Genomic DNA, 17503 nt, shown 5'->3' with positions numbered 1-17503 from the left:
CTACTTTATATTTTGATGGGTTAAAAACTATGAAAGAGTTCATGTTACGGTAAAATGTTTAAAATATTATTTTAAATCCCAGGAGTAACAAGGAGGTTGTCTTCTATTTAAGGTGTTAATCATTAGGTTCACAAAATATAATAAGAAGAATATATAGTATGCTAAGAAATGTTAAGAAAAAATGGAAGTTATTTGCAGGTGATATGATCATTTACTTAGATCTAATACTACTAGGAGAGCAAAAAGGAATCGGTAGAAAATGCACACATTATTTAAGAATTTAGGGAGTGCAAGTTTGCTATACAAAAGAAACAACAGAACTTTTGATTTTGTATCAATTGCAAGAGAATAAAAATATTAGCCCATCTCTTTCCTTACAGTCATCAGGTAGACATACCTCGAGTATTATTTGTGCCCTCCAAGACTTATGCTGAGATTTTATTCCTTCAGATTGCAGTGCAGTGGGGTAGAGGCCAGTAGAGATGTGGCACCTTTTCTTGGTTGTTAACCTGGCTACCTTTTTAATTAACTACAATCATTAATTACCTGAGATCTATCGTTTTCCCCAAGTGAATTTGTGAAAACTTCTTTTGGGGCATAAGGTCTTTCGGCGTGTTCTCAGGCATATATGAAAATAAAATCATTTCGCGGGGAGAGATATATTGTGGGGCTAGTGCGGTTTCAAATCCCAAATCAGGTGCCTGAAGTTGGACAAAAGGAAATATCGTATGATGAATGTCTAATACTTCAATTATAATGTAATTCAAATAGCATGTTTGTTTCCCATTCATATCAAAAGTATACTGCTTTACTTATTGATTAGAGTAATATACACATCTGCTCTTTGGATATCTTTGAATATCTACATGTGTAAAGGAGAAAACTCACTTTTCTGCAGTGAAGTTTGATGAATGGACCCCAGTTTGAAGTTTCTGTATCTTTGTGGGAGTTGTAGTGGTGTGTTGAGGGACTGAAGGTGCAGACTTTTGAATTGTGTTGCCTATAGAGACACCATCCTGAACACAGGAGATCTTATCATGACTGGTTCTCATTGGAGTTCTAATTTGGTTCCAATTTAGAGTTTTATCATGGAAGGTCTAATAAGGTGTCTTCCCTTTGAACACTGCTCCCTGAGTCCCCTGTTCTGTGCCTTGATGCTTTCGGTTTTGGTCTCTGCCAATATATCTCATTCATTGAACTTACAGAACCTTCAGACTGTCTCTTAAGGTGCTGTTTGCTGATATTTCTGTCATCTAATTCTTTTATGCTAAACTGAATAGTTTGGGGTACTTTCAGTGGGTGAAAATAAAAATGAATTCCAGCTTCAAAAAGGTTGCTGGAGTTGACCTTTGCTTAGGATATCAAGTGTGTATATCAAGTAGGTTGTAAATAGTGTACAACCTGTTTTATTTGGGTCCAAGAGTCTGTTAGGGCCATATTCATCAAATGTTGACTCCAACAAACATTTCTGTCACATTTTCCCCCAGTGTTTGAATTTTGATACTCACCAGGAATGAAAGAGAAAGGGAAATAGGGTGTCTAAAAGCACAGACACTGAATCAGTTGCCTCAATAAAAAGCCTGATTCTAATACCTCAACTGTCACATAATTTGGGTAATTATTTACCCTCTGTGTATCTCACATAAGGAAATGAAGACAAACAGTTATAATAAGATGAAGAGCTCACAGAAGTTCCTGACACGTAATAAGGGCTGGTGATTATTTTTCCAGAGAGGATGCCGGTATCATTTGTATGGGAAAAAAATAACATTGTTGAGTTAGACTTGTCCTGAGTACAGAAATCTCTATTCTCCATCTAAACAATTTCAAATTTCATTCAAGGGAACTGAGCTGCTTTCTGCCAAACAGTGATGTTAGTGAAATGCAGATTGTTGCTTTTGTTGGTTATGTCTAACAGACCTGCTCACATCATCTGCTTTGTACATTTGCAGAATCCAGAGCTCAGGCTCCCGGTGTGGGGTGGCATCTCCCTCTTATGGAATTCCTCTTTGTGTGTGCATCTCAAACAGAGGATGCTAAAACACTTTCTTCTCTATCTATAGTCCTGACCTGGGCTATGAATGGATTGTTTAACTAATATCTGTGCTAGTTACTTTCTAGTGCTGACCATAAGAAACTCAGGGAAGGAAATAGTTTATTTCAGATTATATCTATTTCACCAGGAGGGGAAATTAAGGAAATAACTTTTGTTGAGAACTTGGAGGCAGGAAACAAAGCAGAGGCCATGTAAGAATGCTTTTAGCGGTGACTGCTGTCATTAATCACAATCAAGAAAATGCCTCAAAGACATGGCTCCAAGCCAGTTTGATGTAGGCAATTCCTCAAGTGATGTGTATCAGGATGACAGAACCAAGCCTGCATAGTGTGCAAAGATGCAAAGTGTACCTGCTGCTTTCAGAAGTCATAGACATGTAATGGATATTTGGGAGCTATAGTGATGGTTGGTTGTTAGTCACTCTGTGGAGATTGGCAAATGCTCTTCAGCACAAAATTACCTCTCTAGGCCTGGACTTACCTAGAAAGAGATTCATCCTTTTCAAAATATTCTTTAAGACAAATGAAACACATGTTTTAATCTTGGCTGCATTGTTGATGAGTATTCAATTTTATGTCTATATGCCAGTAATAATTTTTCTTCGGTTCTCTCTCTCTCTCTCTCTCTCTCTCTCTCTCTCTCTCTCTCTCTCTCTCTCTCTCTCTCTCTCTCTCTCTCTCTCTCTCTCTCTTTCTCTCTCTCTCTCTCTTTCTCTCTCTCTCTCTCTCTCTCTCTCTCTCTCTCTCTCTCTCTTTCTCTCTCTCTCTCTCTCTCTCTCTCTCTCTCTCTCTCTCTCTCTCTCTGACACACACACACAAATATATATATATATATATATATATATATATATATATATATATATATAAAACATTATATATTACAACCATTAAGAACATGTATCTATTATTATCTGTAAAGGAGTGAAAGACTAGAAAAGTCTGCTCTATGTTGACATTAAATGGAATAAACTAGTGATCCAGACTATTTAAAGTGGGAGGTGTCAAAATCATATTTCTTCAAGGTCAACTTTGGAACTTAGAAAATAAACTCCACCAGGACCTGAGTTGCTTGTAACAGATCTGTTTTAGATGTTTTGCTGTTCTGCTGGGAAGCCTTGTATGAGGATAACTGGAGAGCCCCTGTGAAGCTGAGAGATAATTTTGGAGGTGTTCAATGTTGTGTACAAAATTTTCTTCTAGCAAAGAGCGTTTGTCCTGATGGATCTAATGTTATGACTCAGCTTTTAGGAGCACACACTTAATCTTTGCAATGAACCTGAGTTTGGTTCTCAGGTACCCAGCCAAGTTGCTTGCAACTGCCTGCAACTTCAGCTTCAAGGTAGACTCAGCATGCCTAACCTCCACAAATACCTTTACTTACATGCACACACTTATAATTTTAAAACCTTAAAAGGGATGTATTAAAGAAAATGCTATCTCAACAAACAAACAAACAAATGAAAAACCCAAAACAATAGCAAAATCCCCAACCAGCTAGCCAAACAAACGAAAGAAAACACCCTCTCATTAACATGAACATGGACTCTGCCATCTATTCTTATAAGAAGGCAAGAGTTTCAACACATGTTACTGACCTTTCCAAAAATACTCCGAGAATATTCATGCCCTAAAACATTTGAGCCAGAGTCAAAGGCATATGGAGTCAGTTTGTGTATGTATCCCAATTGATCATAGTACAGTGTGAAAATGTTATCATTAAGTTGTCCCAACTCATTGTATCTTCTTACTCCTGTTAGAAAATAAATAGAACCCTGCTGTTACTGATATACTATAACTAGAAGAAATCTTATATTATGCCTATAAAAATTGTTTAAATTGGGGGTGGAAGTAGGGCTCTGAGACCTCTAGAGTAGTAAAATACACGACACTTTGTGTTACATCCTTGGGAAGTCTTTCCCAGTTTCACCAAAGTAGGGGGTTGTAAAGAACAAAGGGGTTGTCTAATCAAAGGATATGGAAGGCAGGTGTTTTGTTACCCTAGTGATGTCTCCTTTTCCTGAAACTATCGATTTAGATTTCTGCCTAGGTAGAAACCATGAGAAAAGCTTAGGTTGGCAAGAATAATCAGTAGCTACCACTAAAGTATTGATATCAAACAGAGTGAGTTGTATATTATTTAAGGCAAAAATCGTAAGATATCTTCGAGTCAGATCCAGCTTGATTTCTGTGTCCTATAATGAGAGTTTTGTGTTCTCAGAAATAGGGACTCACCGTCTAGCTATGGTGGGCCAAGAACAGTGGTAATATCCTGTATTGTTATGGGCACTTTTGGGCTTGTCGCTGACCAGTGACTCACAAGGAGTTGTCCCATGCCCAGCACTAAGATTTTTGTTAAATAACCAATGTTTCTGGGAATAGTGGGTACCTGCATACAAGTTTATTTTAAAAACCATGTTTAAGATCCAGGGACACAGGCCTGGTGAGAAGGCATTACAACAAGCCAGGGTGCAGAGAAATCTCTGCCAAGCATGTGGAAAGTGTGCCCCCACCACCGCTTGGTTCAGGGAACCAGTAACTGGGTATTGGGCGGTTCCCAGCCAGAGGACTTTGAGTGCAGAATGGGCACTCAGACAATCCGCCAGCAGGAAGAGCAAGAAAACCAAAAGAAGAAAGACATACAGGCACAATTCAACCTCCAAAAGCAAAAATATCAGGAAACAGCAACCACTATTCCTTGATATCTGTTAACATAAATGAACTCAATTCCCGAATAAAAAGATATAGGCTATCAGACTGGATACATAAACAAAATCCAGCATTTTGCTGCATACAGGAAACTCATCTCAGAGACAAAGACACTATCTCAGAGTAAAAGGTTGGGAAAAAAACCTTCTAAGCAAATGGCCCCAAGAAGCAAGCTGGAGTGGCCATTCTAATATCGAATAAAGTAGATTTTTAACCAAAAGTTATCAAAAAAGATAAGGATGGACACTTTTTACTCATTACAGGGGAAATCTGTCAGGAGGAACTCTCAATCCTTAACATATATGCTCCAAATACAAGAACACCCATATTCATAAAAGAAACCCTACTAAAGCTCAAAAAATACATTGCACCCCACACAATAATAGTGGAAAATCTCAACACACCACTCTCATCAATGGACAGATCATAGAAACAGAAACTGAACAAGGGCAGAGTGAAAATAGCACAGGTTATGAACCAATTGGAATTAATAGACATTTAGAGAACATTTCACCCTAAAACAAAAGAATACACATTCTTCTCAGCACCCCACGGCACCTTCTCCAAAACTGACCATATAATCGGTCACAAAACAAGCCTCAATAGATATAAGAAGAGTGAAATTCTGCCATGCATCCTATCAGATCACCATGAACTAAGGCTGGTCTTTAATAACAACAAAGACAATAAAAAGCCCATATACACATGGAAACTAAACAATGCTCTATTAAACAATAGCATGGTCAAAGAAGAAATAAAGAAAGAAATTAAGAATTTTCTAGAATTTAATGAAAATGAAAACACAACATACCCAAACCTATGGGATGCAATGAAAGCAGCACTGAGAGGAAAACTCATAGCTCTGAGTGCTTCTAAAAAGAAACTGGAGAGAGCATACACTAGCAACTTGACAGCACAGTAGAAAGCTCTAGAACAAAAAGGAGCAGATACACGCAAGAGGAGTGGACTGCAAAAAAAAAAAAAAAAAAAAAAAAAAAAAAAAAAAAAAAAAAAATCAAACTCAGAGCAGAAATTGATCAAATAGAAACAAAAAGAACCATTCAAAGAACCAACAAAACCAAGCACTGGTTCTTTCAGAAAATTAACAAGATTGATAAACCCTTAGCCAGACTAACCAGAGGGCAAAGAGAGATTATTCAAATTAACAAAATCACAAAGTGGAGACATAACAACTGCAACTGAGGAAATTTAAGAAATAATCAGATCCTGCTATAAAAGCCTATACTCAACAAAGCTGGAAAATCTGGAAGAAATGGATGAATTCCTAGACAGATACAAGATACTAAAGTTAAACAAGGACCAGGTAAAACATCTAAATAATCCCAAAACACCTAAAGAAATGCAAGCAGTCATCAAAAGCCTCCCAACCAAAAATAAGCCCAGGTCCAGATGGGTTCAGTGCAGAATTTTATCAGACATTTCTTGACGACATAATACCAATACTCTCCAAACTATTCCACAAAATAGAATCTGATGAAATACTACCTAACTCATTTTTTTGAGGCCACAATAACACTCATTCCTAAACCACACAAAGACCCTACAAGGAAAGAGAACTTCAGACAAATCTCACTTAAGAACACTGATGCAAAAATACTCAACAAAATCCTTGCAAACTGAATCCAAGAACACATCAAAACGATCATTCACCATGATCAAGTAGGCTTCATCCCTGGGATGCAGGGATGGTTTAATATACAGAAATCCATCAATGTAATCCACCGTATAAACAAACTCAAAGAAAAAAACCACATGGTCATCTCACTAGATGCTGAGAAACCATTTGACAAAATTCAACACCCCTTCATGTTAAAAGTCTTGAAAAAAACAGGAATCCAAGGTCCATACCTAAACATAATAAAAGCAATATACAGCAAACCAACAGCCAACATCAAACTTAATGGTGGGAAAGTTGAAGCAATCTCACTAAAATCAGGGACTCAACAAGGCTGCCCACTCTCTCCCTACCTGTTCAACATAGTACTGGAAGTCCTGGCCGGAGCAATTAGACAGCAAAAGGAAATCAAAGGGATACAAATTGGAAAGGAAGAAGTAATGATGACATGATACTGTACTTTTGTGACCACACAAATTCCACCAGAGAACTCCTACAGCTGGTAAACAAGTTCAGCAAAGTGGCTGGATATAAAAGTAACTCAAACAAATCCTCTACTCAAAAGACAAACATGTGGAGAAAGAAATTAGGGAAAAGATATTCTTCACAATAGTCACAAACAATATGAAATACCATGGTGTGACTCTAACTAAGCAAATGAAGGACCTGTATGACAAAGATTGACAAATGGGACTTAATGAGATTGCAATAATGAGTTTCTGTAAGGCTAAGGACACTGTCAAGAAAACAAACTGGCAGCCAACAAGTGGGAAAAGATCATTACCAACCCCACATCAGATAGAGGCCTAATATCCAAGATATACAAAGAACTCAAGAAGCTAGCCACCTGAGAATCAAACAACCCTGTTTAAAAAATGGGGTACAGAGCTAAACAAAAAGTTCTCAATTGAGGAATATCGAATGGCTGAGAAGCATCTAAGGAAGTGCTCAACATCATTAGCCATCAGGGAAATGCAAATCAAAACAACTCTGAGATTCCACCTCACACCAGTCAGATTAGCCAAGATCAAAAATTCAGATGACAGCAGATGCTGGCAAGAATGTGGAGAAAGAGGAACACTTCTCCACTGTTGGTGGGGTTGTAAACTGGTACAACCACTCTGGAAATCAGTCTGGCGATTCCTCAGAAAATTGGACATAGTACTACCTGAAGACCCAGTTATTCCACTTCTGGGCATTTACCCCAGAGAAGCTCTAACATACAACAAAGACACATGCACCACAATGTTCATAGCAGCCCTATTTATAATAGCCAGAAGTTGGAAAGAACCCAGATGTCCTTCAGTAGATGAATGGATACAAAAATTGTGGTACATTTACACAATGGACTACTACTCAGCTATCAGAAACAGTGGCCTAACGAAATTCTTAAGAAAATGGATGCATCTAGAGAATATCATCCTGAGTGAGATAACCCAGTCACAAAAGAACAGACATAATATGCAGTCACTGATAATTGGATACTAACCCCAGAAAGCTCTGAACACCCCAGAAACAACTCACAGACTGTGTGAAGTTCAAGAAAAAAGAAAAAAGAAAAAAGAAAGAAAAGAAAAAAACATTGTGTTTACTCCTTACACACCAAGAAAACCTTGACTAATTCCAGGTTACATCCTGTTTTACATGTACTTTATGCTCATTGTAACTAGTAAGATCTTAATACACACTAACAAACCTTAAAAAAAAAAAAGCCAAGCAATGACAAAAATGTATTCATATACTTTTATGCAAAAATGCTTAAAATTTGTACATTTATCTTTGTTTTTTTAAAATAAAGTTCTTCAATTTAAAAAAAATGTTTAAAATTAACTTACAAAGTACTGCTTCCTAGTCTTTCAAACTCCCATTCCCACTTACAACTTTAACCTCCAGTATTCCTCCACCTTCCTGTTGTACTTATAGGTCTGGAGAGAGGGACATTCCACTCTGCTCCTCAGGGGGAAGGTAGCTCCTCACAATGCAAATCCCAGGGAAGATTTCTTTTGGTGTGCTCTGCCTGGCCCAAAGGAGTTCAGGCTGGGTGGCCTGGGAACAAATCCCAGCAGGGTGCCACCAGGCCTGTGAACTCTGGCAGGCCAAGACTCAGCCTGGTGCTCAGATTACAGCCCTGCTGGCCAGGGCCATAAACTCCTGCCTGACTGTTAAAATGGTGCAGAGCCTGGGACAAGGCTCTGGGATAAAGCGTTCACAGAGGAGGAAGAAGTCAGAACCACAAAGGCCGAGGAGAAGGTGTCAATGTGTGTCTTTATTTTTGCGTGCCTGTCTCCTTTGTTCTGTTCTTTTTAAATAGCCCGGGATCCAACCACCAGATTCCCATACGTTTGCCTCCAAGATTGGCTATCCTTGTTTTTCTAATGCTACGTGTGTGTGTGTGTGTGTGTGTGTGTGTGTGTGTGTGTGTGTGTGTGTGTGTGTGCAGGGGAGGGACATAGGGAGTGGCTTATTTGGCTAGAGTCTATGTCACTCTCTCCTGCGGAGGTGGGGTTTGGGGCTTGCCTAGAGCCTTGTATATCTGCCCCATTGTGGTGCGTCCAGGCAAAGTGGATTTGCAATCAGGAGTTCAGGAAGTACCTGCTGGTCAACTGTCACCTGTCTTTGGGGCTTCGACCAAACTAGACCTCTCATGTTTCCAACTTTAGCATTTCAAAACCCACACCTTCCCTTTTAGATCATGCCTGCTACTATCTTCTCACTCTTTAATCCCCACTCCCGGTCTAGACTCCTGATCTTACAAAGATTGCAAATAAAACACAAATCTGACCTTTAAAGGTCAGGTTTAGAATATGTGGAATTATCCTTAGGGGCATGGGTAAATACATATAACACTTTTCAGTCCCCCATTCCCTCGCTTTTCTTAATAGTACAGAAAGAAATGCTAGAAAAATGAAGAGAAAATAAGCCCAAGTATGAAAAGGATCCAGATTTGAACATATTGCCAAAGTGAATATGAGGCCAAGCAGAGCAATTTAGTCAGAAGCGGAGAGAAGCCAGATTGAAAGAGTACATTTGGAAGATTAGAAGATGTACAAACACTGGAGGCTTCCAGGCCCAGCACTAGGGAGAGTTAGAATAAACACCATAAAAGGGATAAAATGGCAGACTACAAAATCAGATAAAAAGATCTCCACCAAACCTATATTTGACAGAGGGCTGATATCCAAAAACAAAACAAAACAAAAAACAAAAATAAAAAATAAAAACAAAAAACAAACAAACAAAAACCTCAAAAAAATAGACAGCAACAAACCAAACATCCCAATTAAAATTGGGGTACAGAGCTAAACATAATTTTCAACAGAGGAATCTCTAATGTCTAAGAGGCACTTAAATGTTCTTTGTTATCAGGGAAATATAAATATAAACAACTCTGAAATTCTATCAGAATTCTATCAGAACTAAGGTGACTACGTTCAAAACTCAAAAGACAGCTCATGCTTACAAGGGTATGAAGCAAGGGGAACACCCCCCATCTCCCCATACACACACACACTGCTGAAACACTCCCCCATTGCTTGTATGAATGCTAACTTGCACAACCACTTTGGAAAACAATATGGTATGTTATCAGAAAACTTGGAATTAATTTACCTCAAGACCCAGCTATGCCACTCCTGAGCATATTCTCAAAATATATCCAAACATACCACTAAGAGACTTGCTCAACTATGTTCATAGCAGCTTTATTTGTAATAGCCGGAAACTAGAAACAATCTAAATGTCCCCAAACTGAAGAATGGAAAAAGAAAATGTGTTACATTTATATAAGAGAACATTGCTCATCTATTAAAAAAAATGACAGCATGAAATTTGCAGGCAAATGGTTGTACTGGGAAAGTACATCCTGAGTGAGGTAACCCAGACCCAGAAAGGCAAACATGGTATGTACTCACAAGTGGATATTAGCTCTAAAATAAAGGGTAACCATGTTACAATCCACAGACCCAAAGATACTATGTAACAAGGAGGGCTCAAGTGGGACAGGGTATGTGAATCTTTTGAGGAGAAACAGAATAGACATCGCAGGTAGATGGGAGAGGAGACTGGATAAGGGAAGGGATGGATATGGAAACAGGAAGTACCAGGTCAGAGAAGGATGAAGGAAAAGTATACTAGGAGAGACAACTTGGAGCAGGTGGGCATTTCTCAGATGAGCTAGAAAGCCAGGACTATAGAAATGTCTAGGAACTTATGAGAGGAACACAGAAAAAACTCCTAGCAAAGGGGGATGTGGAGTCTGAACTGGTCATCCTCTAGAACCAGGCAAGACTTCCATTAGAGGAGTTAGGAAACCAACACGGGCACAAAAACCTTCCACCTTCAGTTTGTTCTGCCTACAAGATGTGCTGGTGGTATAAAGGTGACATAGATTACAGGAGTGGCCAGCCAATGACAGGTATAGCATGAGGTCCCGTGCCATGAGAGGGAGTCCATGCCTCACACTGCCTCGAGGGCCAGGAAGCAGAGGCTAGATTGCCCCACAGTAGAATCAAACATGAATGGAGAAGAAATAAGTTAAATGATTTCTAATTGTTTTCTGTTATACTCGTCAATTAGCATCTGACCCAATTGTCCTAAGAGAGGATTTGCCCAGCAATTGATTGAAACAAATGCAGACACCCAGAGCCTCACCCTAAGTGGGGCTTGGGGAATCATGCAAAAGAAGGGGAGGAAGGATTAGAAGAAGCAGAGGGGTCAAAGACACCACATGAAAACTCAGAGAAACAAATACCCAAGGACCATAGAGACTCAGAGATACTGAACTGCCAACAAGGGAGTCTGCATGAGCCTGGCATTGGCTTTCTGCATATGTGTTGCAGTGTGTAGCTTTTCTTCTCCTGGGACTCCTAACCGTGGGTTGCAGGAGCTGGCTCTGGCTCCGTTCCCTGTCATTGAGACCCTTTCCTATTTTTGCGTTGCCTTACCTTGTTCCAGTAAGAGAGGAACTATCTAGTCCTACTGTAACTTGCTATGTCATGACTGGTAACATTCATTGAGAGCCTGCCCTTTGCTGAACAGAGCAGGAATGGATGAGTAGAAGGGAGAAGAGGGGAGGTTGTGGGGAAGGGACTGGGGGAGAGGAGGGAGAGGAAGTACTATTGGTCTGTAAAATGAGTAATAATAAACACAATGTTTCTAGGAGATAAAAACAGAAAATGGAGAAGTCAAAGTATTCTAATTTTAAGATGATATGAACATTCTGTGTGTGTGTGTGTGTGTGTGTGTGTGTGTGTGTGTGTGTGTGACTTAAATGTTACAATGAGAAGTTTCCACAGTTCGTAAACACCTTTAGAAAAGCAGCAGGATATAAAATCAGAATACAAGATCTCTAGCCTTCCTATATACAAATGACAAGCACGGTGGAAAAGAAATTGGAAGAACAATACCTTCCACAATACCTGGGGACACTTATCCAAGCGAGTTAAAAACTTAGAAAATAAAAATGTTTAACACTGAAGAAAGGAATTGAAAAATACCTCAGCAGATGAAAAGATCTTTCATGCTCTTGGATTAATACTGTGAAAATTGTTATTCTATTAAATGCAACCTGTATATTCAATGGAATCCCCATTAAAATTCCAACATAAATTTTTCATAATCAATGAAAAAGAGTCTTCAATTTCATATAGAAACACACATGTAAACAAGAACAACACAACAACCCAGTTTAAAAGGGTATACAGAATTAAACAGAGTTCTCAAAAGATGGAACAGAAATGTCTGAGAAATATAAAGAAATGTTTGCCATCGCTAAACAACAGAATGCAAATTAAAACTAATTTGTGACTCTAAAAGATGAATCACAAATGACTGAGAAGCCATTTAAAAATTGTTCAACACAATCAGTCATCAATTAAATGCAAATTAAAACAATTTGAGATTTCATCTTACAGCAGCCATAGTGGCCAATGGCAGACTTTATATTCTATTCCATAGATACTTCTTTGTCCATATTCATTGCTATTTTATCCATAATAGCCAGGACATGAGACAACCCAAATATCACTCAACTGACAAATTGATAATAAAAAGTGCAGTAACTATATACTGTGGAATATCACTTAGATATAAAGAAAATGAAGTAAATTTTTCAAGTAACTGATTGGAAGTCTAAAAAGATCTTATTGTGTGAGAGGTAATTCAGACTCATAAAGACAGCTGCATATTATTTCTCTTTTGTGATTCCTAACTCCAAGCTTCAGATATCAGTAGACTACCTAAAGTAATTAACTTCAGGAGCCAGGAAAATAAAAAGAGAATATAAATAGAGAAAAGCAATAAACTAAGAAATACCAAAGTAGAAGTGATTTGAAGGGAGAAAAAAGTAGCACATTATTTAGGATAAGTGATAAAAGACAATATGGAAAGAGAGAAGAAAAGTATAATAACAGTACTGATGCTTGAAAGTCATAAAAATTATATTGTTTTCTTTTACAAAAAGTGTGTGTGTATATACTTTTTTTAATGAAATTATCACCTTGGCTGATAATGCTCCAAGAGCCGTAGACTCTCTAATAAAAACCTAAATACTAGGCATGAAAAACTCACTTTCAATTTGTTTGTGTAAGTCCAACAATTTCACAAACATTATAGCCTAGTATTCCTGCCGTATGTAATAGAATTTTGATCCAGTCACATGATTGATCCGGCAAGGGATCACATCCAAAGACCTTCTAAGAATTTGTAATCTAGCTGAAATGCAGACACGCCATAAAAATAAAGGTGCAGACACCTTTAATTTCTCTGGCTGAAATATAGACACATTTTGAGCATACACTTTTAAAAACTAACAAAGACTTCTAATTCGAGGCAAACAAATGAAGAACGAGAGAAAGATTTCACAGAATGAGTCAGAGATAGGATGTGCCAAACTCTCATAAGAACAGCACTGGAAGGAGGCTACTTGAGAAGGCAGTAGAGATCTCCCTGTTGGTCTGCACCTCCACGGGCACCCCTGGCAGATTAGGGCTAGAAAATTTCTTCAAAAAAGTATAGAAGTGTTGCGCCCAACTTCGACCAGCAAGGAAGACACGACCCGGGGAAGATCTTCTTCAAGCAGTTTATTCAGGATCCTTGAACAAGCTTCTGCCTCTGCCTCTGCCTCTGCCTCTGCCTCTGCTTCTCTGCCTCTCTGCCTCTCTGTCTCTCTGCCTCTCTGCCTCTCTCTCTGCCTCTCTGCCTCTCTGCCTCTCTGCCTCTCTCTCTGCCTCTCTGCCTCTCTGCCTCTCTGCCTCTCTGCCTCTGCCTCTCTGCCCCTCTGCCTCTCTGCCTCTGCCTCTGCCTCTGCCTCTGCCTCTGCTTCTCTGCCTCTCTGCCTCTCTGTCTCTCTGCCTCTCTGCCTCTCTCTCTGCCTCTCTGCCTCTCTGCCTCTCTGCCTCTCTGCCTCTCTCTCTGCCTCTCTGCCTCTCTGCCTCTCTGCCTCTCTCTCTGCCTCTCTGCCTCTCTGCCTCTCTGCCTCTCTGCCTCTGCCTCTCTGCCCCTCTGCCTCTCTGCCTCTGCCTCTGCCTCTCTTTGCCTCTCTCTGCCTCTCTCTGCCTCTCTCTGCCTCTCTCTGCCTCTCTCTGCCTCTCTCTGCCTCTCTGCCTCTCTGCCTCTCTGCCTCTGCCTCTGCCTCTGCCTCCAGCACAGGCTTAAATCCCCTTGTGCCCGCCAACCCCTGTAAGCCATGTGAGCCCTGCAGATAGGCTGTTTCAATGTGGAAGCAGGCAAGCTGAACAGGCACAGCCAAATAAGGAGTTGTTTACGACTGAGAGCACTGGCCATCAAGGAGGCCTAAGGCGGAAATCAGCGCCATCTTCAGGGCACGGCACCTCACAGCTCTCCACCTAGAAGAAAACTTCTCTAATCTAAAGAAAGAGATGGCCATAAACATAAACTTACAGAACACCAAACAGATTGAACCAGAAAAGAGAATTTTCCCACCATATAATAATCATAAGACTAAATGTATAGAACAAAGAAAGAATATTAAAGGCTGTAAAGAAAAGGGGATAAGTCATATATGAAGGCGGATCTAACAGAATTACACCAGATTTATCAAGAGAGATGCAAAAAGCCAGAGATCTAAGACAGATATCATGCAGACCCTAAGAGAACACAGATGCCCAACGTCTAGGCTACTATACCCAACAAATCTTTCAGTCATCATAGATGAAGAAACCAAAGACAAAACCAAATTTATACAATATTTTTTTACTAATCTATCCCTACATAGGATACTTAAAAGGAAAACCCGAACACAAAGAGGGTACTACACCCAAGAAAACACAAGAAATTAATCATCTCACAACAAACCTAAAAGAAAAGAATCACACACACATAATACAATATTCAACAACAAAAATAACAGGAACTAACAATCATTAGCCTTTACTACCTCTCAAGTTCAGCACAGTCACTTTTCCAATAAAAAGATACAGGCTAAAAGATTGGGTATGCAAACAGAATTTATCATTTTGCATAGTACAAGAAACATACCTCCCCAATAAAGACAGCCACTACCTCAGAGTAAAAGATTAGGGCCAAGTTTTCCAAGCAAACAATCCCAAGAAACAAACTGGAGTCACCATTTTAATACCTAGTAAAATAGGTTTTCAATAAAAAGTAATCAAAAAAGATGGGGAAAGACACCTCATACTCATCAAAGAAAAAAATCAATTAAGAAGTCTCAATTCTGAACATTTATGCCCCAAATGCAAGGACATGCATATTCATAAAAGAAAGTTTATTAAAGCTCAAAACACACATAAAACCTCACACAATAATAGTGGGGGAGTTCAGTATCCCAGTCTTACCAATAGACTAGTCATTGAAACGGAAACTAAACAGAGACACTGAAACTAACAGAAGTAATGAAGTAAATGGATTTAACAGATATCTATAGAACATCTTACCCCAAACAAAAAAATATACCTTATTTTCTGCACCTCAAGAACCTTCTCGAAAACTGACCAGACAACTGGACTCAAAACAGGCACAGAAGACTGACATAATCTCATGAATTCTATCAGGTCACAATGGACCAAGGTTGGACATCAGTGAAAAAAACAATAGAGTGCTCACATACTCATGGAAGCTAAACAGCTCTCTAGTCAATGATTACTGGCTCATGGAAGAAATAAAGAAAGCAATTAAAGGCTTTAGAATTCAATGAAAATAAAGGCACAGCATACTTCAAATGCCTTCCTGAAGACACTGGAGAGATGCTATACTTGCAACTTAACAGTACACCTGAAATCTCTAGAGCAAGAAGGAAAAAACACACTCAAGAGGAATAGACAGCAGGAAATAGTCAAAGTTGGGGCTGAAAACAACCAATTAAAAACAAAGAAAATGATAGAGTTTTTTTAAAAAATCTGAAGGGCCAGTTCTTTGAGAAAATTAACAAGATAGATTAAAACCATAGACAAACAAATGGGCACAGAGACAGTACCAGAAATAACAAAATCAGAAATGACAAGAGAAGAATAACAACAGAAATTGATTATATATATATATATCTTACTACAAATGCTTATATTCAACAAAGCTGAAAAATCTGAATGAAATGGATAATTTTCTTAGCAGATACCACATACCAAAATTACATTAAGATCAGGTAAAATATCTAAACAGTCCCATAACCTCTAAGGAAATAGAAGTAGTCGTTAAAAATCTCCCAACCAAAGGGGACAAAAAAGCTTAGGGCCAGGTGGTTTTAGTGCAGAACTCTACAGACCTTCAAAGGAGGAGCTAATACTAATACTCCTCAAACTATTCCACAAAATAGAAACAAAAGGAACAATACCTAAGTCATTTTATGAAGCCACAGTTACTCTGATACTCTGATACCTAAACCACACAAAGACCTAACAAAGAAAGAGAACTTCGATCCAATTTCACTTATAAATATCAGTGCAAAAATACTCAATAAAATTCTCACAAACTGAATTCAAGAGCACATCAAAACCATCATTCATCATTATCAAGTAGACTTCACTTCAGGAATGCAGGGATGGTTCATAATATGAAAACCATCAATGTGGTACACTATATAAACAAACTGAAAAAAAGAGGCTACATAATCATCTCATTGGGTGCTGAAAAAGTCTTAGACAAAATCTAACACCCCTTCATGTTAAAAGTCTTGGAGAGATCAGGAATTTATTGCACTATCTAAATATGATTGGAAAAAAAAAACATATATAGCTAACCAACAGGCAACATCAAATTAAATGAAGAGAAACTAGAAGCAATCCCACAAAAATCAGTGACATGACAAGAAGGCAGAGGAAGGGAGGGTTCTGGGTGGGAACATGGGGAAAGGGAAAGAGGGACAAGATCAGGTATGAAGGGAGATAGAAAAGAAACCTAGAGGGCCAGGAGAATGAATAGAAATATGCTACTTTAGGGTATAGGGGGTGGGGGGAACCTCTAGACAGTCCCAGAGACCTGAGATGTAAGAGGCTCCCAGGACTCAGTGTGGGCAACCTTAGCTGTAAGGCACAACAATGAGGATATGAAACTGAAGAAAAGGCCTCCAAAAGATAGACAAGGCTCCTAATGGATGAGTGGGTATACCAACTCATCTTCAACATTTAAGACCCAGAATTATGCCTGTCTAAAAAAAAAAATGTAGAGAGAAAAATGGAGCCAAGACAGAAGGCATGGGTGAACAATGACAGGCCCAACATAGGATCTGTCCCATTGTGGGCACCAAACTCTGACACTAGTACTGATACTATGTTGTGCTTACAGACAGGAGCTTAGCATGGCTTCTCAAGAGAAGATCTACAAGCAGCTGACTGAGATACATGCAGACATATGTAGCCAACCTTTGGTCTGAGGTCTGGGTCCCCTGTGGTAGAGTTCAGGAAAGAACTGAAGGGGAAGGCAACTCCATAGGAAGACCAACAGTATCAACTAACCTAAACCCCTAGGAGCTCCTAGGGACTAACCTACCAACCAGTTAGCATAACTGGTCTGGTCTGAGGACCCAAGTACATGTGCAGCAGAGACTGCCTTGTCTGGCCTCAGTGGGAGAGACTGTGCCTAATCCTATAGAGACTTGATGCCCCAGGCAAGGGGGGATGCCCCAGAGGAAATACC

The 17503-nt window shown here is 39.2% G+C and overlaps 1 protein-coding gene across 1 annotated transcript in view; it reads right to left on the bottom strand.

Moving 5' to 3' along the window:
- CATSPERB (cation channel sperm associated auxiliary subunit beta) overlaps positions 1-17503 on the bottom strand; it is a gene marked incomplete at both ends in the record, with an annotated part of 137568 nt that overhangs the window by 79612 nt on the left and 40453 nt on the right. Inside the window, 2 exons of the mRNA XM_080913138.1 lie at positions 547-701; positions 3651-3805. Coding sequence (XP_080769264.1) covers positions 547-701; positions 3651-3805 — 310 coding nt within the window. The remainder of the gene's footprint in view (positions 1-546; positions 702-3650; positions 3806-17503) is intronic.

Source organism: Micromys minutus (genome assembly GCF_963924665.1).
Source record: "Micromys minutus genome assembly, chromosome: 1".
Lineage (NCBI taxonomy): Eukaryota > Metazoa > Chordata > Mammalia > Rodentia > Muridae > Micromys > Micromys minutus.
This window is presented reverse-complemented; position numbering and strand designations above follow the sequence as displayed.